Here is a 25205-nt window from a genome sequence, read left to right on the forward strand (position 1 = left end):
AGAAAAACAGATCAACAGAATAAAGTATGAATATGTACTTCTACATACACAGTAAATTGATTTTAAGTAGAAGTCACGATAAATGGAGTAAGTCTTTTTAATAAATGGGATGGAGTAACAAGATACCTGTATATAAAAATTAATTGGCCTGAATCCCTAACTTCAGATCAGACATAAAAATTAGAAGATCAAACACTTAAAATGTAAAATATAAAGATTCTAAGAAAAAAAATCCTCAAAATCATGGGTACACAAAATTTTTTAGGATATACAAAGCAGTAATTATAAAAGAAAAAAATGATAAATTACACTTCATCAAAGTTAAAACCTCCTGTTCTTCCAAAAGACACAAATCATGAAAATAAAAGTACACTGCTAAAGGGAGTGTGAAGTGGCACAACCACCTGAAAAACTTTAAGGTTCCTTATAAAATTAACCTACATCTATCTTAGGATTCAGCAGTTGCACTCCTAAGTATTTATCTAAGAGAAATAAAACCATATGTCCACAAAATGACTTTTACAGGGATATTGATAACCGCTTTATTTGTACTTGCCAAAAAATTAGAGAGAGCCCAAGTATCCAATGAATAAACAAATTATGGAGCATTTACACTATGGAATACTACTCAACACTAAAAAGTTGGCATGTGCAATGTGAATAAATCTCCAAAACATGTAATGCAGAGTGAAAATTTAAAAACAAAAAAGTACACTGCCAGTGATCTGAAGAGGCACGTGCACCCGAATGTTTATAGCAGCAATGTCTACAATAGCCAAACTATGGAAAGAACCTAGATGTCCATCAACAGACAAATGGATAAAGAAGATGTGGTATATGGGCGCCTGGGTGGCTCAGTGGGTTAAGCAGCTGCCTTCGGCTCAGGTCATGATCTCAGGGTCCTGGGATCGAGTCCCACATCGGGCTCTCTGCTCAGCAAGAAGCCTGCTTCCCTCTCTCTCTCTCTCTCTGCCTTCCTCTCCGTCTACTTGTGATCTCTCTCTGTCAAATAAATAAATAAAATCTTTAAAAAAAAAAAAAAGAAGATATGGTATATATACACAATGGAATACTATGCAGCCATCAAAAGAAATGAAATCTTGCCATTTGCGACGACGTGGATGGAACTAGAGGGTATCATGCTTAGCGAAATAAGTCAATCGGAGAAAGACAACTATCATATGATCTCCCTGATATGAGGGAGAGGAGATGCAACATGGGGGGTTAAGGGGGTAGGAGAAGAATAAATGTAACAAGATGGGGTTGGGAGGGAGACAAACCATAAGTGACTCTTAATCTCACAAAACAAACTGAGGATTGATGGGGGGAGGGGGGTTGGGAGAGGGGGGGTGGGGTTATGGATATTGGGGAGGGTATGTGCTATGGTGAGTGCTGTGAAGTGTGTAAACCTGGCGATTCACAGACCTGTACCCCTGGGGATAAAAATATATGTTTATAAAAAATAAAATTTAAAAAAAAAAAAGTACACTGCCATATGATTCCCAATTACACGAAATTCTAAAACAGGCAAGACTAAGCTATAGTAACAGAAATTGGAGCAATGACTGTGAATAAAAGGTTGGATGGCAGTGGTAATGACTGAAAAGACATGACAGAACTTTCTGTGGTCACAGAAATATTTTGTATCTTGATTTGGGATGGTGGTTATAATTAAAACCAGCACATCTTACTGTAAGTAAATTACACCTTGATCCTAAACCAAGTGCAAAGTTCCTTGGAAGTTTTAAAAGTCATCCCTCCTTCAGACTTCCCCCAAAGGAATATGGTTACTCTTCCCCACTGTCTGGTGTGCTTTGGTATAAAAGTTTAAGAGGTACTGTGATGTTAGAATTCTATGCTCACAAATATTATGACAGGTACAGAGAATGTAGACAAAGAAATGTTTATTCTAACATTATGTGGGAAGTTGTTTGTAAATAAAAAAAATTACCCAGAATATTCTGTAAGACTCTAGAATATATTCACCTCAAGAAATTTTAAGTATTATTGAAGTGCTTGAAAAATTTAAGTGTCAGCATTTCTCAATGGGGGTGTTATTAGAATTCTCAGTAAGTCTGACTGGGCGGATCTGCTTCTCATATTGCATAATGTTTAGTATCACTGGCACCCTGCCACCAAATGCTAGTAGCACAGTCCTAACTCTTGAGTGACTGTCAGAACAACAATACTCCACACATCTCTAAGCACTCCACAGGAGTAGGTACTGTCCTCAGTTGAGAATCACTAGTCTACAGGCTAATGGCCAAAAGCATATGCAAGCAGCATGAAAAATCATCCACTTAATAGACTTAATCTACCATACCATTTTAATTCCAAAGCTGATAATTTAACTAATGACTACCTTTACTTAATCTCCAAAAGAAAAAAAGTTCATGCTTTTATGTGCTATATATAAGACCAACTTGGGAGAATAAAGAACAAGTGATTCTGTTGAAATCTCTAATTAAGGAAACCAAACACAACCATTGACAACACTGTCAATAGTAACAAACTGTAAGACAAAGAAATAACATTAGAAACCAAACTACTAAATGGATTGATAAATCCAGAAGATGATTCAGCATGGTCAGAACCCTACAAATGGCCCATGAATGTGCAACGTCAGGCTTAGAAAAAAAAAAGAAGGATACTCCCAAGGTATTCTTTGTGGCAGAAAATTATCAAACATTCTAAGCTAAGTCAGGCAAATATTAACTAATTTGCTTTATGGTTTCAATATTCAAACTTGCTTTTCATCTTGCAATCAAAACACAACATAATCATTTAATGACAAGAAAGATTTGTTAGGATACTATCATTTTACTGACATATGTGAATTCAAAAATGGATACTGAGAACAAGACTAAACCTAGAAAATGGATATAAGGCCACCTACATGCCCAGTACTAAGAAGAGAAAGATGAATTAAATGCCACATGGTCCTATAACAAGAGACTGAAATAGTGATTAAAATGGTCTCTGGGGGCTCAGTCATTTAAGTGTCTAATTCTTGATTTTAGCTCAGATCATAATCTGTTTTGTGAGATCAAGGTCTGTGATGGGCTCTGCACTGGAATGTGGAGCCTGCTTAAGATTCTCTCTCTCCTTCCCTCTGCTCCTCCCCTCCGCCATGGAAGTACTACTCAAAATGATCTATAAATTTAATGTTATCTGTATCAAAATTCCAGCTACCTTTTTTGCAAGCATTGAAAAAATGATCCTAAAATACACATGTAAATGTAAGGGACCCAGAATAGCCGAAACGTCTTGAAAACAAAGAATCAAGTTGGAAAAATCACTTCTGATTTCAAAATTTACTGTAGAACTATAGTAATCAAGACACTGTGGTATTTGTCTAAGGGCAGAAAAGACACACAGACCAACAGAATAGAGTCCAGAAATAAGCCCGTACATCTATGATTAATTTATTTTCAACAAGGGTACTAAGACTAGTCAATGGGAAAGGAAAGTCTTTTCAAAAATCCTGTGCCAGGGACAACTGGATATCTACATGCAAAAGAATGAATTTGAATCCATCTCATACCACATAAAAAATGAACTCAGAGGATCAAAGATGTAAATAAATATAAGAGCTAAAACTATAACACTCTTAGATACAAATCTCGTGGCACTGGGTTAGGCAATGCTTTCTTGGATATGGCACCTACAGCAAAATCAAGAAAAGAAAAGGATTGACTGGACTTCATTTCTACAAAGTAAACATACAAATGACTAACAGGGACATGAAAAGATGTCCAACATTATTAGTCATTAGAGAAATACAAAATAAAACCATAATGAGATACCACTTCACACCCACTGAAATGACTACTAAAAAAAACCCCAAACCAAAACCAGACAATAACTGTTGACCATTACGTGGATAAATTGGAACCTTTATGCATTGCAAGTAGGAATGTAAAATGGTACAGCCGCTATATGCAAGGTGGTTTGACAGTTCCTCAAAAAGTCAGAGAGTTACCATATGACCCAGCAATTCCATTCCTAGAAATAAAACTTGAGTATGAATGTTCATAACAGCATTATTTATAATAACCAAGTATATGAACAATCAAAATGTGGCGTATCCACATAATTTATGGATAATGGAATATTACTCGGCCATATATAGGAATGAAGTACTGATAACATGCTACAACTTGGATGGACCTTGCACACATCATGTGAAGTCAAAGAAGTTAGACACAAAAGGTCACATATTATATAATTCCATTTATATGAATGACCAGAATAGGTTAAATCCATAAAGACAGAAAGCAGATCAGTGGTTGCAAGGGGCTGGGAGGGAGTGCCTGCTGATGGCTATGGAGATACTTTTTGAAGTGATGAAAATGTTCTGGGATTAAATAATGGAGATAGTTGCCTAGCCATGGGAATATACTAAAAACTACTGAACTGTATATTTTAAAATGTTGAATTTTATGGTATGTGAATTATTATCTGAAAGATTGGCAAAGTCTGATAAGTCAAACAAGTTCAAATAAACATTTTGAAAGCAACTTATACTTCCTGTTTTCAATACTCTGTGGAATTCTTACGGAAAATGCACAAACAGGAATTCAACAATGTACTCTAAATGTTATCAGAAAGTACTGCTGCAGTGTCTAAGGCAGATATATTGCTTTCCAGGTAAACCTGGGTTTTCACTGTGACATTTATTGACAATCTGAACATCTACTTTGGGAAAATTTCACAGAGAAATTAACTGTCATTTAAACTATGGAAAGATAAGCTTAGCAAAGGAATTACCAACCACTTTTCCCACAAACATTAGTTTGTTGTTAATTAGCACTCATCTATCACTTGGGAAAACCCTCTAAGGCCTGGTATTTACTACAGGCAGCCCTATATCACAGAGGCCATTCTTGCTCTTCACTAAAACTGGAGCCAAACAGCTGATACAAGGCTAAGACAGAGAGCTACTAGTACATTGGGGAATAAGCATAACAGTATAACTGGTCATGTGAGAATACTACAATTTAAGAAATCTGAGGAACAACCACTAGGCTAAATTACAGAAACGGCATGCATACAGACACACTTTCAAAAACTTCTTCTTAGAAGCCTGACAACTTACAGGAATCATCTTAAGGCTTGATAAGTTAAAAAAATAATCTTTCTTAGCATAAACCCATTATTATGCTAACTATAAATAAAGTGCTTTGAAGGAAAAAAAAAACACTTATAAAGCCTCAAATATCACATATAAAATATCACGAAAACACTATTTTTGCCCCCGGGGAGGAATGGTGAGCAAAATACTTAATGGAACAGAGGAATGTAACAATAAAAGCACCTGAGGAAAAGAAATGGGAATCTTTTTTTTTTTTTTTTTTTTTTTGACAGAGAGAAATCACAAGTAAGCAGAGAGGCAGGCAGAGAGAGAGGAGGAAGCAGGCTCCCTGCTGAGCAGAAAGCCCAATGTGGGGCTCGAACCCAGGACCTGGGATCATGACCTGAGCCGAAGGCAGCGGCTTAACCCACTGAGCCACCCAGGTGCCCCAAGAAATGGGAATCTTAAAGGTTTACCAACAACTCTTCACAGATAACTTGTTATTTTATATACATTACACTAATTTCCAATTTAACCCAACCACAAGTATCCATGGCCAACTGCTAAAAGGCCCACCATGTTAACAAGGTTCATCATTGGTGTCCTGCCATGCTCAGTTATAAGGCAGAATAGGCCAGACGAGCATATATACAGCACAGCTGCCATAAAGAAAACTAACTTTTTCAGACTATAAATTTCAAGTAGGATGAGACCTAGTGCTATTCTTCTCACCACTGTACCTAGCACAGTTGGGTGAATGAATAAATGAGTAAGTGAATACAAACACCATTTCTTCCAAAGAGAGAATAGAAAGGGCTTTGATTAACCAAAAGCAAAGAGGTAACAAATGGCATTAAGCTTTGACAATATCAGGGGTGCCTGGGTAGCTCAGTTAGTTAAGCAGCTTCCTTCGAATCAGGTTGTGATCCCGAGTGCTGGGATCAAACCCCACGTTGGGCTCCCTGCTCAGTGGGGAGTCTGTTTTCCCTCTATTCCTTCCCTGCCCCTTCTCTCTCAAATAAATAAAATCTTTTTTAAAAAAGGTTTTAAAATAACAATATCCAGGGGCGCCTGGGTGGCTCAGTGGGTTGGGCCGCTGCCTCCGGCTCGGGTCGTGGTCTCAGGGTCCTGGGATCGAGCCCCGAGTCGGGCTCTCTGCTCAGCAGGGAGCCTGCTTCCTCCTCTCTCTCTGCCTGCCTCTCTGCCTGCTTGTGATCTCTCTCTGTCAAATAAATAAATAAAAATCTTAAAAAAAATAAAAAAAATAATAAAAAAAAATAACAATATCCAGGACTGACTGAGATACTAATAAATACACATTTTCATATACTGCTGGTAGAAATATAAACTAGTTCAATTTTGGCAGACAGCAAGTAGCAGTAAACATTTAAAAGGAATCTTAATAATAAATATCTCATTTGACCTTGCAACTCTTCTTCTGGAAAACAAAACAAAACCCATGGGGCACCTGGGTGGCTCAGTAGGTTAAGCGTCTGCCTTCAACTAAGGTCATGATCCCAGGGCCCTAGGACTGAGCCCCACTTTGGGCTCCCCGTCAGACGGGAGTCTGCTTCTACCTCTTCCTCTGCTCCTCCCTGTTGCTTGTACTCTCACCCTTTCTCTCTCTCAAGTAAGTAAATAAATAAAATCTTAAAAAGAAAAGAAAAATCCACTCTAGCATTCTCATCTCCTTAAGCCTTTGGATAACTTCCTCTACAGTATATAAATAAAGTTCTAGGATCTATCTCAACTTTACTTAGTTTAGATCACCTTTTAGTGTAGTTTTCAGTCAACCAGTAAAACAAACTGTTAGAACCACTCACAGCTCTCTGACTTAATACTTTGTCTAGAATCTTTGCTTAGTGAGCCCTTATCAATAAATTCAGCCTGATACAATTTTATATTCCTTTCCCTCTATTCCATTCCCACTCTCCAGGTAACTGCAGGCAAAATCATTCACACTTCCAATGGGTAACACCTAGTAGGTAGGTACCTCATACTCTGGGGGTTGTTGGAATTTAAGTGGGGTTACAGAGGTATAAAAGCAATTAGAAGTGGTGAGAGTTAGGTCCTGAAAATCAGCAGTCTCTTAAAAGGCAACAACCTTAAGAGAAGGCATTACAGATTCCCCAGGAGACCAACCTCCCTCAAACAGGGATAGGACTGGTAAAGGTGGATAGGAAGATTAAGGAATCCAAGTACTCAGCTTCACTGGAATCTGTCCATATTCCCCACCCCATTTTTCAGTTTTCCATTCTTTCCCAACGTAACTTTAACACAAGAGACCACAAAACTAGAAACTCAATTTGTATTGTAACTCGGCCACCTGCAGGATTAGACTTTGGGTTTAGTTTTCAGAAATCTCTGCCTTTGCCTCGAGAGATAAGGGTTTCTTTTAGAGCAATCACAGAGGCTTTCACTCCCTTATGTGGATTTTGAGCTCAGAATCGAAAGCCTTTTCCTTCCCTTAAGTTCCCCAGTGTACTTTGAAGGGACCATTATTCTTATTTTCATGTTAAAACTTTCTGTGGCAGTAAAAATTTGGTCTCCCAAAGCCTCACCTTCTATGGGCACTTGATTACTAGTGTAAACAGCTGATAACGTAACTGTTTTGCTACAGCTTGTATGGATCACTGGTGTCTCCTTTGTCACTTGAAACCGGGCCATTAACGCTTTTAAATCTAATTAGACCGGAGAACCCATTCTGGAAAACCTGGAGCAAATTTAGGAACCCATCATTATATTACTGTTCCTCTACAACTACATATGATACAGATGTCTGTATCAGCCAGCATTTGAACAGAGAACACTAGGAATAATATAGAATATGGCATTTATAATGGAGAACTGGCCCTAAGTAATTATGAACCTGATCGGTTTATGTCCAGCTGTTGACTTTGGTGCTGGGCCTGGCCCAGAGTTTAGAGAAGCCAACAGAGAGGATATGGGGGAAGATGGGGAGCCCTGAGGCTCTCCCATGCCAAGAAGCATTTGTGAGCTGCAGTAGCTCCTAGTGTCCCCACACCGACTTTCTGAGAATTAAGAATATGGCTGCAGTTTCCTTTCCACCTTGCAAAATAAAAACACCCCACTGCTCACGGTAACTGGGAGCTATGCAAGAAAAGGAATTCTGGGAAATGTAGCTCAGTTTAGCAAATCTGACATAACACAAATCCACCATACCATCTTTGTCTTTTTAAAATTCTAACCCTTCTATCATTGTTTATTTCTGCTCTCATACTTTCAATTTCCAAAGGTCTCATTTTTTTCCAGTCATTGTTAAAAACAGCTTTCTATTCTTGTTCCATGGTTGTAATACATTCTGCCGTTTTTAATTTTTTTCCAGTTTCCTACTGCTTCGTGCCTTTTCTTCCACATTCTCCTTTTAATCTTTTATGTAAGAGGTTTCCCTTACATATCTGGTTATCCTTGCCAACATGTTCGTATTCAAAAGGCACTTAACTATGAATATTTAAGGCCTCTTCTTTTGGTTAGTTACTTTTTTTCAGAAAGAATGACTCTAGTCTGTAGTCAATTTCAACTACTAAATACTCTTACTGCTGTTTTCTACTCTCATCTATAGTCTTGTGTATTTATGATGTTTGCACTCCTTTATTAACATTTAAGGGGAATCTGGGAAGAAGGAAAGATAAACCATAATGTGCAATTCAACATATTTCATAGGAAGTTTCTGAACATAGCTGACAAAGAGTCAAACTTTAAATCCCTGGAAAATTTAAAAGATTTGACTACAATTTAGATTTATGTTTAAGTTATTCATGAAAAAGTGTCAGATCTATTTATAGAAGTGTGAAATAAAGATCTCAGAATATAAGGAGCTTTATATACATATATATATGTATATATATATTTATAAATATATAAATATATTTATATTTATATTTATCTTAAGTAATAACGTACTCTAAATTCCAGTGAATCTACATGATATTTATAGAAAATGTTATATGACAATAAGTATGTTTAAATCTCTGGGACACCGGGGGGGCTCAGTCAGGTAAGCATCTCCCTTCGGCTCAGGTCATAATCCCAGGTCCTGATATCAAGCCCTGCCATCAGGCTCCCTGCTCAGTAGGGAGTCTGCTTCTTCCTCTCCCCCTGCCTGCTGCTCCCCCTGCCTGCACTCTCTCTCACACGCTCTCTCTCTCTCTAGCAAATGAAGAAATAAAATCTTTAAAACCAATCAATCAATTAATCTCTACTAAGTCAGCTATAATAGATAACAATGCATGCTTTAGAAAGTTATGGTTCCCCTGTAGCCTGGAAAAAAAGAAAGGAGGTAAAGAACAGCACTATCTGTGCCCCCAAGAACATAAAGATTAAAGCTGTGCCCTTTCACATCAATAACCTTAATTTTTATTTCAATCAAATTTTCTAATTTATTGCTAACCAAATTTTCATAAAAGTCCTTTCTCCTCTTACCCCAAGAGTTAAAATCTTGTAGGGTAGGACTCTAGCCTGCTTCTAGACAGAAAGAGCATATGTAATTCACTTGATAATTTTTTTCATTCTGGTTAGCAAATGAACTCTATTTTAAGCAACATATACCAGACACATCAATACTGTAAGCACCAGGTAGCTGATCTGGTACTGTAACCACTTAATTTGAAAAGAAATATCAGCATGGAGTAATTGGGTGATGGACACTGAGGAGGGCACGTGATGTAATGAGCACTGGGTGTTACTTTCCTAGCTCCAAAGTTGCTTTTATGTATAAAGATGCGAATTTTTAGATATGTTATGAAGTCAAAATAACACCTATCTTTATATTAAACAAAAATTAAGAAATATCATTATGAATGTTGGATCATTAATAAGCTACATGAACTATCTGAAAATATTGCTAGTAGGAAAAAAGATCCTTTCTAGCCCAAGTACCTAAAATTAACACAGGAAATAAAGTTATTATATGTTTTAATATTCCCAAGGACCAAAAACAGATCCCCTAAACAATATAAACAATAAAAATATGCAAACACTCTATATCTTAAAGTAGGTCCTAATTTACTGTATAAGTATCTGTACAGCCTGTTATTAATTTAAAAGTTAATATATATGCAAATCAAATCAGAGCTGTAAATTAAGGACAAATTCAAATACTCCCAAGTAGTGAATTTTAAATATTTTCTTTTCTTCTTCATGTGAATAGGTTTATGGTACAAATATTTGATCCAAAATGTATTTGGTACTTGTTGCTTTTTGCTATGATAATACAAGGAGACAGCAGCTGATGCTATTCAACTTTTTCAAGACTTCTGAGAGTATCAAATATAAATCTATTAGAGGCCAGTTTAATATATAAGTTGCGCAAATAAAAAGACCTTTTTAGGGTAAGAGGCATTTTTCCTTTATTTTACATAAGAACAAATACTAAAAGACAAGAGTCTAAAACTAATTTCTCCAAACTTATTATTATTGTTAATTTATTATCAAAAAATGGTAATCTATAAGTACAAAGGTAGTAAGCTTAGTTTTCTGAATTTTTAGTCGACAAAACAATCGCATTTGAACTAAGAAGTTGCTCTTCAAAGAACCAGACTCTACCTCACTCCCCTCGGGAATTATATGCTTATTCTTAGTAGAATAAGATTTATTTATTTTTATTTTATTTATTAATTTAAAACTAACAGGTAAGATTTCAGGTTCCCATCTATAAAGAAAGACAAAAAGGAAAGCCTCAGCTTCCAATGTATAGAATATTAAAAATATAAATGTTTCATATGTCATTTTTGTGTTATTTGTGGGGGAGTAAAACAAATGAATAAAGGGTTTTAAATAACGCCAACCAGGGAGCCTGTGGCTCAGTCAGTTAAGCATCTGCCTTCAGCTTGGGTCATATTCCAAGGGTCCTGGGATTGGGCCCTACGTCTGGCTCCTGCTCTGCAAGGAGTCCGCTTTTCCCTCTCTTCCTTGCTCATGCTCTCTCTCTTGCCCATGCTCTCTCACCATGCTCTCCCCCATGCTCTCTCTCAAATAAATAAAATCTTCAAAACAAACAAACAAACAAACAAATAAACAATCCCAATTAATGCTATTTAAGTTACTGGAAGAGCAAACACATCAGCAATAAATATCAAAAGAACATACAATATGGTCTTCTCCTGTTTCACATTTTTAAAAGAAAATTGCTTTTAAAGTTAAAAACACTACAAATAAAAATCAACAAAAAAGAAAGTAGTCTTTAGCTAATTTCAAAATAAGGATCTAAATAAATACTAAAACATCATCAACTCGTTAAAATGGGTATTTTCAATTTAGGTTAGCATTACTTCAAGTAGTGGCTGTTATATATTACAGTAAAATCTGACAACTACCTAAACTTGAAGTCCAAGAAATACAGGGGAAAATATACATACTCAAATTCTCAAAACTAAACAAGCACCAAGCAAACAGATTATTCAATATATCTATATCTAAGTTAGGATATATCTGAGATTTAAAAGTTAATAATTTTACATTTTAATGCCAATAAATAAATCATATAAACTGGTTTTATCTGTTTGAACACCAAAAGTACATTTTCCCCTGACCCTTAACCTATGACCTTCCTCAGATTCAAACATAAAATAAAAGAAAAAGACACTTAAAAATCTCTGACGACTGGGGAGTCCTGGGATCGAGTCCCACATCGGGCTCCCTGTTCAGCAGGAAGTCTGCTTCTCCCTCTGCCTTTCACCCTGCTTGTGCTCTCTCTTGCTTGCTCTCTCTCTCAAATAAATAAAAAAAATCTTTAAAAATAAAAGAAAATAAGATAAAATAAAATAACCTGAAAGACAAAAAACTTACCTGAGGGAGGTGGTGCAGATATAAATAAATACTGGGAATAAACTGATAGTAGGTATAACAGGGTGGTAGGTATATGGAGATTCATTATACTACTCTATCATTGTGCGTTTCGATTTTTCCAAAAAGTTATTCCTACCATGCACAGACTTTAAACCAGGAATTCCATTTTTAGAATTTAGCCTATAGTTACATTGGACAAACATAACAATGTCAGTATAAGAACGTTCTGCAAAAAAGCCTAAATTTCCATTAAAGGATAGGTTGATAAATTGTATTTATCTAAACATAGTAATGTCCTATATCTTTAAAAATTACGGAGGTCAATGAGGGAGATTATGGAAAAAGATCCAGGAAAAAAGAAAAACATCAAGGGCAGAACAAGAACTCTAGTTTGAACATGTTTAAGTAAACAAAATCAAACGTGGATTTATGAACACCCATGAGATACATGTCCATATTCGTGACAAATTTCTGGATGGCTATTTCAAAATCTTAATAATGTGCTTGTCTGGTTGGGCAGGAGATAGGGGACCAGAAATCTGTGAGAAGGAAACATTGATTTTTCAAACATTTTTTTATACTGTGATTTTTGGTGGGGGGCATGTGAACACATTACATTCACTACATTTATAATGAAAAATAACTAATTTTTAAAATTCTTCTTCTACCGAGATGATTGTCATTCATTTAGGATCTGTCTGTGTTCAGGGTCAATGCTAGGGAGGAGCTTGTCTCAAGCAAAACAGATGAGCCGTGACACTCTTATTGCTGATCCTATCTCGGGGCCCTTCCTGTACCTCTATCTCACCCTGATGACTGATCGATAAATGTACCATTACATCAAATATTTGTTCTAAAGACGTAAGTAAGATCCTTCCTTGGTGCGAGTCAAACAATTAACAATTTTTATTGAGTATATAAGTGCCTGGTTCTGTGGGGGAATACAAATGAATAGGATTATAGTCTTGCTCAAAATGTTTAAAATCTTACAAAGAAAAAATATGCATCCTATGTGGACCAGAGACTAATTTGCCATGCAAACACATTATGCACTAAGACAAGAAGAAGTCAATGAGGAAATGAATAGTGGTTCATGCAGGAAATAAGAGGGCAGATCTGATCTTAAGAGATGAGCTAGATTTAGATATACAGCAGAAAGAGGATTACGTAAGTCACTGGAAAGAATGTACAGAAATAAAAAATTGAGACAGTGAAAACTCAGTAGGACTAGAGATGGGAGACAGGAGGAAGTATAAAATAAGTGATCAGCAGGAGTAAAGTTCAAGGTGATATATATCCTAAAAACCAGGAAAGATTAAGATTTTGTAAAACAGGCAAAGGAGAGTTTTAACAAGCATTTGGCAGCACCAGCATGCTAGATAGGGTAAATTATCTACATGTGTTTGCTTCCTTTTGGCTTGCTTTCTTGACATGAAAAATAAAATAACAAACATTACTTCAATACCTCACTTCCAGACCCAGATTCTAGTGGTCTCTTCTTTCTTGGTCCAATAGCCGCAAGAGCTGTGAGGTTAGCATCTCTATGCTGTATCTGCGCAAGCTCCAACTGTTGTAACTAGAAGATGGAATAAAAGAAAAAAAACAATGTTTACACACAGTCATGCTAAGAGGAGGGAAGAAACTGATCACTAAGCCTACTTCTGTGTTCTTCACCAAATAAGCTATAGTACAAAATAAATATCAGATTCCCCTAATAACCAAGAGCACATCATTTCCTGATGCCTTTACTCCAACATAATCTTTAGTCCTCAATCTATAAATAGAAGAGATAGAATTTAGGTAAAAAAAGAAGTATAGAATAGAAGAAAAACAAGAAAAGAAAGGCATCTAGAGCTTAATCTTTTCTTACTTTAACCACAGGTAAGAAATGCCTGAAGAATAAATAGAACAGCAAATTGGAGAGATATTAACCAACCCACAGTCAACTTTTCCAGATTAAAAGAAAATTACTTGAAAATAAAGACAGTTTGTGTGTGTTATAGGGAACAGTTCTATGCTATATGATTTACAAACTACCTTGTTAAAAATTAACTCATTTAACTCTCACAACCACATTGAAAAGGATATATTAATTACTATAATAGGATATGAAAATTACACATGCATTCATTCCCCCCCCCTTTTTTTTTTAACCAAGGAAGACATGCTCTAAGAGCTTAGGAAAACTTCATAAAGGTCACATAAATAATAAGTAGTGGAAACAGAACTCAGAGCCAAGTGTTCTTGTTACAAACCCTTTCTACATATCACACTTGCACATGGATTTATTCTATATTTATCTTCATGCCAAAAATTGAAAGTACTCCTCAGCAAAGTAGGGATAAAGGGAGCATATCTCAATATCAAAAAACCATATATGAGAAAGACTCACAGCTAGTATCATTCTCAATTGGGGAAAAACTGAGAGCTTTTCCTCTAGAGTCAGGAACAAGACAGGGATATCTACTGTCACCATTGTTGTGTAACATAGCACTGGAAGTCCTAGCCTCAGCAATCAAACAATAAAAAGAAATCAAATGCATCCAAATTGGCAAGAAAGAAGTAAAACTTTCACTATTCACAGATGACATGACAATCTACGTAAAAAAACCCAAAAGACTCTGCCCCAAAATTGCTACAACTCACACAGGAATTCAGCAAAGTGGCAGAATACAGAATCAATGCACAGAAATCAGTTTTATTTCTATATAGTGAGACAGAAGAAAGAGAAATTAAGCAGTCAATCCCATCTACAATTGCACCAAAAACCGTAAGATACCTAGGAATAAACCTAACCTAAGAGGCAAAGAATCTATACTCAGAAAACACTCATGAAAGAAACTGAGGAAGACACAAATTTCATGCTCATGGATCGGAAGAGCAAATATTGTTAAAATGTCTCTGTTACCTAGAGCAATCTATACATTCAATGCAATCCCTATCCAAATACCATCAACTTTTCTCACAGAGGACAAACAATCCTAAAATTTGTATGGAACCAGAAAAGAGCCCGAACAGCCAAAGGAACATCGAAAAAGAAAATGAAAGCTGGTAGCATCACAATTCTGGATGTCAAGCTCTATTGCAAAGCTGTAATCACTAAGACAGGATGGTATTGGCACAAAAACAGACATACAGATCAATGGAACAGAATAGAGAACCCAGAAATGGACCCACAAGCATATGGTCAGTTAACCTTTAACAAAGCAGGAAACATTATCCAATGGAAAAAAGATGGTCTCTTCAACAACTGGTGTTGGGGAAACTGGACAGCCACAGGCAGAAGAATGAAAGCAAACCACTTTCTTACACCATACACAAAAATAAATTCAAAATGGATGAAAAACCTAAAGGTTCCTAAAGGAACCTAAAGGAAGCCATTAAAATTCTAGAGGAGAAAACAGGTAGCAACCTTTTTGACCTTGGCTGTAATAACTTCTTACTAGATATGCCTCTGGAAGCAAGGAAAACAAAAGCAAAAATGAGCTAGAAGGACTTCATTAAGATAAAAAAGCTTCTGCACAACGAAGGAAACAATCGATAAAACTAAAAGGTAACTGATAGAATGGGAGAAGATATTTGCAAATGACATATCTGATAAAGGGTTAGTATCCAAAATCTATAAAGAATTTAAATTCAGGGGCGCCTGGGTGGCTCAGTGGGTTAAGCCGCTGCCTTCAGCTCAGGTCATGATCTCAGGGTCCTGGGATCGAGCCCCGCATCGGGCTCTCTGCTCAGCAGGGAGCCTGCTTCCTCCTCTCTCTCTGACTGCCTCTCTGCCTGCTTGTGATCTCTCTCTGTCAAATAAATAAATAAAATCTTAAAAAAAAAAAAAAAAGAAAAAAAAGAATTTAAATTCAACACCCCAAAAATAAATAATCCAGTTAAGAAATGGGCAGAAGACATGAACAGACATTTTTCCTAAGAATATACAGAGATGGCTGATGGACACATGAAAAGATGTTCAGCATAAGTCATCATCAGGGAAATACAAATCAAAACCACAAGGAAATACTACCTCGCATCTGTCAGAATAGCTAAAATTAACAACACAGGAAACAACAGATGTTGGCAAGAATGTAGAAAAAGGGGAACACTCTTACATTGTTGGTGCGAATACAAGCTGGTACAGCCACTCTGGAAAACAGTATAGAGGTTATTTTAAAAACTTAAAAACAGAAGATTGCCTGGGTGGCTCAGTCAGTTAAACGTCTGCCTTTGGCTCAGGTCATGATCTTTAAGGTCCTGGGATCGAGTCCTGCATTGGGTTCCCTGCTTAGCAGGGAGTTTTCTTCTTTCTTTCCCCCTCCCCCTTGCTCATACTTGCTCTCTCTCTTTCTCTTTCAAATAATAAAATCTCTTTTTAAAAAATGTTAAAAATAGGACTACCCTATGACCCAGCAGTTGCACTGCTATGTATTTCCTTCCCCAAAGGATACAAAAATATAGATTCAAAGGGGCACATGGATCCCAATGTTTATAGCAGCATTATCAACAACAGGTAACCTATGGAAAGAGCCCTAATGTCCATTCATTGATGATAAATAAAGATGATATGGGAGGGGTGTGTGTGAGTGTGTATATGTGTGTGTAATGGAGTATTACTCAGCCATAAAAAAGAATGAAATCTTGCTATTTGCAGTGACATGGGTGGAGCTAGAATGTATTATGCTAAGAAAAATACATCAGTCAGAGATAGTCAAATACCATATAATTTCACTCATATGTGGAATTTAAGAAACAAAACAGATGAATATAGGGGAGGAGAAAAAAAGACAGGGAAACAAACCATAAGAGACTCTTAACTAGAGAACAAACGGAGAGGTGATGGAGGGGAGGTGGATGGGGGGGATAGGCTAAATGGGTGATGGGTATTAAGGAGTTTGATTGTTTTGATGAGTACTGGGTGTTATATGTAAGTGATGAATCACTAAATTCTATACCTGAAACCAATTTTACTATATATGTTAACCTGAATTTAAACAAAAACTTGAAATTCAGAAGAAAAAAAGAGAGGGTCAGCATTTGCTCTCTTCAGGTTTTAAAATGAAAATTAAAAAACTGAATTATTTTGCTGTAGTTTTTATCATAATTCACCCAGAATACCCAAATCTACAAAGCATAATTATTTAATATGTGGATACTAAACTATATAGTGAGACACATGGAAGATCCCCCATTAAAAGGCAGATAAGACATTAATATTGGAAAATAAATGCATGAAACAGAGTATCATTTCATGAAGGCAGGTGAGTGTCAAACAGCATTCATTAAAAAATAATAATAATAACCAAGTTGAAATGAAATATCACTACATGAATCCTTAAGCTTCTCAAGAAGAGGAAGAACGTTCAATTACCTTCAAAATCTTATTACTATAGAGGGAAAGGAAGGAAGAACCTGGCACCGGTTGCTAGACAAATATTCAAACAAGATCAGGCTCCAAGATAGCCAACTGAAAGTAACCTGTTGAGGAACTTGACACACACACATAGACACAAAGTGAAAATATTCTTTTAAAAAGAGCACTGACAAAATTTTGAACCTATTGAAACAAGAACGGGATAAAAATAGGAAATAATTTGTGGTGAAATAGGCAGTCTCAAGGACATAAAATAAACATCACTTTCAGATTACTTTATAATATTAGAGGAAAGATAAAAAAATAAGCCGTAGGTAACTAAGTCTTTAGCAAGGAAGAAAACACAACTTAAAAAAAAAAAAAAAGAAAGAAAGAAAATTCTCCACTTGTTTCAAATTATAGGGCAGAAATTCCTGTTTTAAATTGTGGACTCACTTATATATAAACTGCTAGAAAACTTTTCAGGAGTTAGAAATCGTCTTTTGTTGATGCTGGCCTTTTAAACAGAATATATAGTGTTAGAATCTGATGCTGTCACAGTCTGGAACTTCCAGATGACAAAATACAATTTTAGTTAATCTACCCAGCAGCACAAATCAAACAACAAGCTATATTTTAAAATCTTTTCCCTGGAGAAAAATGGCATCTGCAAGATAGTTACAACAAATAAAAAGTTTTTAAATTGACCTCTGTCATCAATTTTCCATACCTAGGTAGTAAAACACTTTCTCCCACTCTGCAAATTATACTCTGTTTTTCTGAAATCTCACATACAATATTTTAAAATTTTGCAAAGCTTTAACAAAAATTAAAACTGACCATAGTTTTGGTTTGCCCTATGTTCCAACAAACTTTCATAAAAATAATGTATCTTGATCAGTACAATAGAGAAAAACTAGGAATATTTAACCAGAAGAACATTCTAGGCATTAATGCAGATTTGGCATACGCAAGTGGGGAAGATGATATGTAAGCCAGAGTTCAGTAAAGACAGCCAGGCACCAAGTTAGAGGCTTGTGGTAGAAACAGGATTGAAAGTGACATGATTATCTACACAGAAAACCTCAAGTCAGCTATAAAAACAAAAACAAAAATCCTCCTAGGACTAATAAATACATTTAGCCAGGTTGCAAGATGCAAGGTGAATGCACCCAATAGTCATTTCTAAATACTATTAAGGTACAATTAGAAACTTAGGTATAAACCTAAAACGGACAGATATTTGTATGTGATAAATCACAAAAGGTAGATGAAAGAAATAAAACACAAATGGAAAGACATGTATGTGTTCACGGACCGCAACAACACTCAACAGTGTAAACATTTCAATTTTCTCAAGATTTTAATAGATTTTTGAAAAACATTTTATTTATTTATTTATTTATTTGGCAAAGAGAGATACAGTGAGAGAGGGAACACAAACAGGGGTCATGGGAGGGGCGCCAGGGTGGCTCAGTGGGTTAAAGCCTCTGCCTTCAGCTCAGGTCATGATTGAAGGGTCCTGGGATCGAGCCCCACGTCGGGCTCTCTGCTCATCGTGGAGCCTGCTTCCTCCTCTCTCTCTGCCTGCCTCTCTGCCTACTTGTGATCTCTGTCTGTCAAATAAATAAATAAAATCTTAAAAACAAAACAAAACAAAACAAAACAGGGGTAGTGGGAGAGGGAGAAGGAAGCTCCCCAGTGAGCAGGGAGCCCGATGCAGGGCTTGATCCCAGGACCCCAAGATCATGACCTGAGCCAAAGGCAGATGCGTAACTGACTGAGCCACCCAGGTGCCCCCAAATTTTTGCAGATTTAATACAATTCCAATAATTTTTTTTTTTTTTTTTTTTTTACAGATATGGACAAGCTGATTCTAAAATTTATATGGAGGGACACCTGGGTGGCTTGATTGGATAAACAGCTCACTCCTGATCTCAGCTCTGGTCCTCATCTCACGGTTGTGAGTTCAATAAATAAATAAATAAATAAGGGGTAACTGGGTGGCTCAGTTGTTAAGCATCTGTTAAGCATCTGCTTTTGGCTCAGGTCATGATCCTGGGGTCCTGGAATCAGGCCCTGCCTTGGGGTCCCTCCTCAGTGGGGAGCCTGCTTCTCCCTTTCCCTGTACCCCTCTACCCTGCTTATGCTCTCTCTCACTCTCTCTCAATTAAATAAATAAATAAACCTGAATGAATGAATGAATGAATGAAGTCAAATTTATACGGAAAGGCAAAGGAACCAGAAAAGCTAAATCAATTTTGAAAAAAATAGGAACCAAATTGAAAGAATTACACCATGTGATTTTAGGAATTACTTCTAGAGGGTAACAGTTATTAAAATAATGTGGTACTGATAAAGGAACAGACACACAGAATAATGAGACAGAATAAAGAATCAAGAAACAAATCCACATAAATATGGCTAATTGGTTTTTGACCAGGGTGGAAAACAATCGAGAAAGCATAAAGCATAGTGTTTTCAACAAATGTTGGAGCAACAGGACATCACATGTGAAAAAATAATCTTGGTATTAAACCTCACACTTTATACAAGAATTAACTCAAAATATAAGAGAAAAAAAATCTTTGTGACTTAGGGCCTAGCAAAGAGTTAAGACGTGGCTCCCAAAGCAGGTCCATTAAAAAAACAAAAAAACAAAACCCTGACAAATTATACGTCATATAAATTAGAAAAGTTTGGGGCGCCTGGGTGGCTCAGTGGGATAAAGCCTCTGCCTTTGGCTTGGGTCATAATCCCAGAGTCCTGGGATGGAGCCTCTCATTGGGCTCTCTGCTCAGCGGGGAGCCTGCTTCCTCCTCTCTCTCTGCCTGCTTCTTTGCCTACTTGTGATCTGTCTGTCAAATAAATAAATAAAATCTTTTTTAAAAAACTAGAAAAGTTTGCACTATAAAAGACATAGTTAAGAGAACAGAAACCCCACACTATTTCTCTGTCTCCAAAGTCTATATGCCTTTTCTTTTTCTTGCTTTATTGTACAGGCAATATAACACAGAGTAACAGAGATGAAAGCATACATCTTTGCCTTTTTCCTAATCTTTGGAAGAAAACATTTGGTCATTTCACCATTAAGAATACTATTAATTGTAGGTTTTAAATAGCTGTCCTTTATCAAACTGAGGAGGTCGCTTCTATTCCTTGATTCTTGAGAGTTATTTTTATTAATAATGTTGAAATCTAATGTATTTCTGCATCAATTGACATGATCTTTCTTAGACTATCAATATGGTGGATTATATTCACTGATTTTTTAATATTATTAATCCAGCTTTGCAATCCTGGGGTAGTCTCTACTTGTTCATGATATATTGTTTTTATATATTATTAGATTTGATTTACTAATATTTTTTTGAACATGTTTACATCTATGTTCATGAAGGATATGGAAATGTAGTTTTCCTATTTTGTAATGTTTTTCTGGTTTGTTATTAGGGTAATGCTGGTCTCATAAAATGAACTGGAAGAATTTTTAACTCTTTTGTGTTCTGACAAATCGTGTAGATGTGGTATTAATTCATCTGTAAATGTTTGGGAGAATTCACTAAGTAAAATCATCTGTGCCTGGAAATTTCTTTAGTGAAAAAGTTTTAACTATAAATTCAATTAATTTAATAATCATAGAACTACTGCAGTTAGCTACTTCACTTGGCTAAATTTTGATAGCTTGTGCTTTTCAGGAAACTGTTTTTTTTTTTTTTAAGATTTTATTTATTTATTTGACAGAGAGGGATAGTGAGAGAGGGAACACAAGCAGGGGAGTGGGAGAGAGAAGCCAGCTTCCCGCTGAGCAGGAAGCCCAATGTGGGGCTTGATCCCAGGGTCCTGGGATCATGACCTGAGCCAAAGGCAGACGCTTAACAACTGAGCCACCCATGTACCCTGAAACTGGTTATTTCATCTAATTTGTCAAACTACTTGCATAATTGTTCATTGTATTCACTTATCCTTTCGACATCTGCAGGGTCTGCAGTGATTTTCCATCTTTTTCCCTGATATTGGTGACTTATATCTTCTTTTTTTCTTTGTCAGTCTTACTAGAAATTTATCAGTTTTGTTGATCAAAGAACCAGCTTTTGGTTTTATTGATTTTCTCTATCTTTTTCTTCTGCTGGTTGAAGTCATTGATTTTTGCTTTTATTTTTATTCTTTCTTTTCTTCTGCTGGATTTGGTTGTGTATTGCTCTTCTTTAACCAGTTTAAGGTAAAAGCTAAGATTATTGATTTGAGATCTTTCTTCTCTAACATAAGCATTTTTTTCTATCATTTTACTTTAACCTATCTACATCATTACATTTGAATTGAGTTTCTTGTAGAGAGATATAGATTAGTCATCCATTCTGACAATCTCTCTCTTTTAATTGGTATATTTTGACCATTTACACTTAATATAATGACTCAGCCATGTTTCGATTTAGGTCTACCATTTTATTATTTGTTTTCTGTTTGTTCCATTTTTCATTTTTTCCCCTTTCCCTACTTCTTTTGCATTATTCAAACATTTTAAATATTTCAATTTATCTTTTTTTTTTTAACTGTATCTCTAGTTTTTTAAATTTTATTTTAGTAGTGGCTCTAGAGATTACAATACACTTACTTAATTTTCAGTCTACTCAGAATCAATATTTTACCATGTCAAGTGGCATATAGACACCTTATGATGTCCTCTTACTCTATACTTTGTTACAGTTGCTTTATACACACACACACACACTGAAAATCCCTGAAAATGTAGTAATTTTTGCTTTCGATATTTTAAAAAGCTCAAAAGCAGAAAATGAGTCTATTATACCATTTCTGTTGCTCTTTCTTCATTCCTGATGTTCAAAGTTACCCCTTGGTATCATTTCATTTCATTCTGAAGAACTTCAACCTCCTTAAACAATTCTTTTAGAGCAGGTCTGCTGGCAACAGATTCTATTCTTGTTCCTTCATCTGACAATGTCTTTATTTCACTTTCCTTCCTACAGGGTATTTTCATAGGATATAGCATTCTGGGTTGGTTGACAGTTCTTTTCTTACTGCACTTTAAAAATATGTTGCTACTTTCTTTTTGGTCTCCATGGTTTCTGATAAGACATGTACTATCATTTTAATTGCTGTTCCCTTATTGGAAAAGTATACATTTCTCTGGCTAGTTTCAAGAATTTTTTCCTCTATCTTTTGTTTTCTAAGACGAGATGTGACCGAACCTGAGTTTTTCTGTGATTATCCTGTTTGGGAGTTCACTGAGCTTCTAGAATCTTTAGCTTTGTCCCTGTCTAAATTTGGAGGGTTGTTAGCCATTATTTTTCAAATAAATTTTTAGCATTTTACTTTCTCTTCTGAGAACTTCAGTAACATTAATGCCAGACCTTTGGTCATTGTCCCACAGGTCTCTGAGGCTCTGTTTTTCTGATTTTTGTTTTTGATCCATTTCCCCTCTGTTAGTTTAGATTAGATCCTATGCATCCATCTTCAAGTTCATTGATTCTTTCCTCTTTCACCTCTTTTTTGTATCTAGCCCATCCAACAAGTGTTTTATTTTGATTACTGTCATCTTTAGTTCTAAAATTTACATTTTAGAATTTTATGGCTGGGTTTTCAAGCCAAATAATTTTAAACAGTAGCCTAAATATTTTAAATATTATGTTATAAAACTCTGGGTCTTCTTTAAATCTTTTGGAGTATGATATTTTTGTTTTAGCATGCAAAACAGGCCACCAGATTTAGGCCACAAATTCCAGTGTGTCTTCTGTGGGCTTAGGCTCCAACATCAGTTCAGTTTTCAAAAACTCTGTTGTGGGGGCGCCTGGGTGGCTCAGTGGGTTGAAGCCTCTGCCTTCGGCTCAGGTCATGATCCCAGGGTCCTGGGATCGAGCCCCGCATCTGGCTCTCTGCTCAGCAGGAAGCCTGCTTCTCCCTCTCTCTCTCTCTGCCTGCCTCTCTGCCTACTTGTGATCTCTATCAAATAAATAAATAAAATCTTTAAAAAAAAAAAAAAAAAAAAACTCTGTTGTGCTCTTTGAATCTGTCCCAAATATGTACTACTCAGTGGTCAGTCTAGGACCTAGCAGGGCTTTGTTTGTTCCATTCTTAAAGCCATTATGTATGCTGACTAGAATCAGATTCACATATGACAAATGTGTAGCTCAAGAGCAAGCCCAGAAGTTTAAAATATAATACATGGTTGCTTTCCTGAGCTCTCCCTATTCCACAATCTTCCCAGTAATTTTTTATTCCCCACACTCCTCTTTTTGTCCTCTGGCCAGAAAGCTGGGACTTTAGTTACTCTGCTTTGCCACACATTTCTGTGACTGTATCCATGTCTACAGTAAGCAGAAAGAATAGGAGTGGGGAGGTGAAAGAGCAATGGCAACCACACTGCTGGGTTAGTGGTATTTTGGATTCTCATCTTCTTCCCCAATTTATTTACTATTTACTTTTCAAAGTCTTCAAATAGCTTCTCTGCATTCTGTTCAGATTTTATAGCTGTATTCAGTGGGAGAGACAGTGTGGAGTGTTTTTACTCCATCAACTGGAACTTTTAAAAGCTGGTTTAACCAGAATTCTGACAATAGGTTTCAGTTAAGCTATATTCCTACTACATTTTGTTTCATAAACCTAAGCCTGCTTGTTCACTTACACACGCAGCACACACTTTGGTCCAAAAAGACCTAACAGGCTTGGCAGGTTCTCTTTTAAGAGTATCCTCACTCCTTCCTTATGGCTAATGAAAAAGGCAGAAACCTTCATTTCCCTTATCACAGTCTCTCTGATATCAAGCAGATGTCCCCTAAAACTCAAGTCAGTGTCTTAGAGAGCAATAATAGTTGAAGGTTATTTTATTCCTGATGTTTAGTACTTGTCTCTGTTCATTTTTAAGTATAGCTATGGTAATAGTCACTTTAATCAAGTCCAAAACACCTTAACAGATTACCTTAAACATCATACAACCTCTCAGAGTAAAGTTCAACAGAGGTACTTCTTGATGCTAAGTACATAATTTTGAAGGACAAAAGATAAGGAAATATAAAATTAATGAAAAACAGAATCCAAAACGTTAGGCAGGATTACAGGAGCTGAAGAATGAATAAATCAAGTATTCTACAGCCAAGTCCCTCCACAAATACAGGGACATATTAACAGAAAGAACTAAATTATTTAGATAATTATGATACTGATACTATGGGAAATTCAAAAATGTGTTTCTTTTTTGTGCTTAAGGAAGGCAAGGCATTAAAAAAAAAAAAATGCAGGAACTACAAGTACAAAAGACAATAGCCGAGCTGTCCTTTATAACAAATGATCCAAAAATAAGAAGTGCTGTCATCTTCAGTCTGATCTTGCTATGAGCTTTTGGAAAGTGATAGTAAGGTATAAAGCAAAGGGGAAGTTGGGAGGTAAGTTAATGTCTCCCAAAGCTTATGTGTGCTGTCCAGCAACACCTACATTAGTAGCAATGAAAATAGTTAATGCTATAGTAATATTTGAAAGAATTTTAAAAAAATAAGAGAAATAAAGTACATTACCTGGTTTTGAGTTCAGCAAAGAATTAAGAATAATGTCCTACTTAGAATTCACAATTAATGTTAAGTGTATATAAAAATAACAATAAAACTTTACCACCAAACAAAAAATGTTTTTTATTTTTTTATTTTTATTTTTTTTAAAGATTTTATTTATTTATTTGACAGACAGAGATCACAAGTAGGCAGAGAGGCAGACAGATAGAGAGAGAGGTGGAAGCAGGCTCCCTGCAGAGCAGAGAGCCCGCTGTGGGGCTCGATCCCAGGACACTGGGATCATGACCCAAGCCGAAGGCAGAGGCTTTAACCCACTGAGCCACCCAGGTGCCCCCAAAAATGTTTTTTAAACAGTAAAAATTTAAACAGAATTTTAGATATGCTTTGTAAAGATTAATTAACCAAACTCTAAAATTCTCAAAAATGCTTATAATCACTTCTAAATTACTGCAAGTTACTG

General features: G+C 36.1%; 1 protein-coding gene across 1 annotated transcript in view; it reads right to left on the reverse strand.

The window, feature by feature from the left end:
- TAF4B (TATA-box binding protein associated factor 4b) overlaps positions 1-25205 on the reverse strand; it is a 133869-nt gene that overhangs the window by 12884 nt on the left and 95780 nt on the right. Inside the window, exon 14 of the mRNA XM_047698102.1 lies at positions 13347-13457. Within this exon, the coding sequence (XP_047554058.1) occupies positions 13347-13457 (111 nt within the window). The remainder of the gene's footprint in view (positions 1-13346; positions 13458-25205) is intronic.

This window comes from Lutra lutra, chromosome 12, assembly GCF_902655055.1.
Source record: "Lutra lutra chromosome 12, mLutLut1.2, whole genome shotgun sequence".
NCBI lineage: Eukaryota > Metazoa > Chordata > Mammalia > Carnivora > Mustelidae > Lutra > Lutra lutra.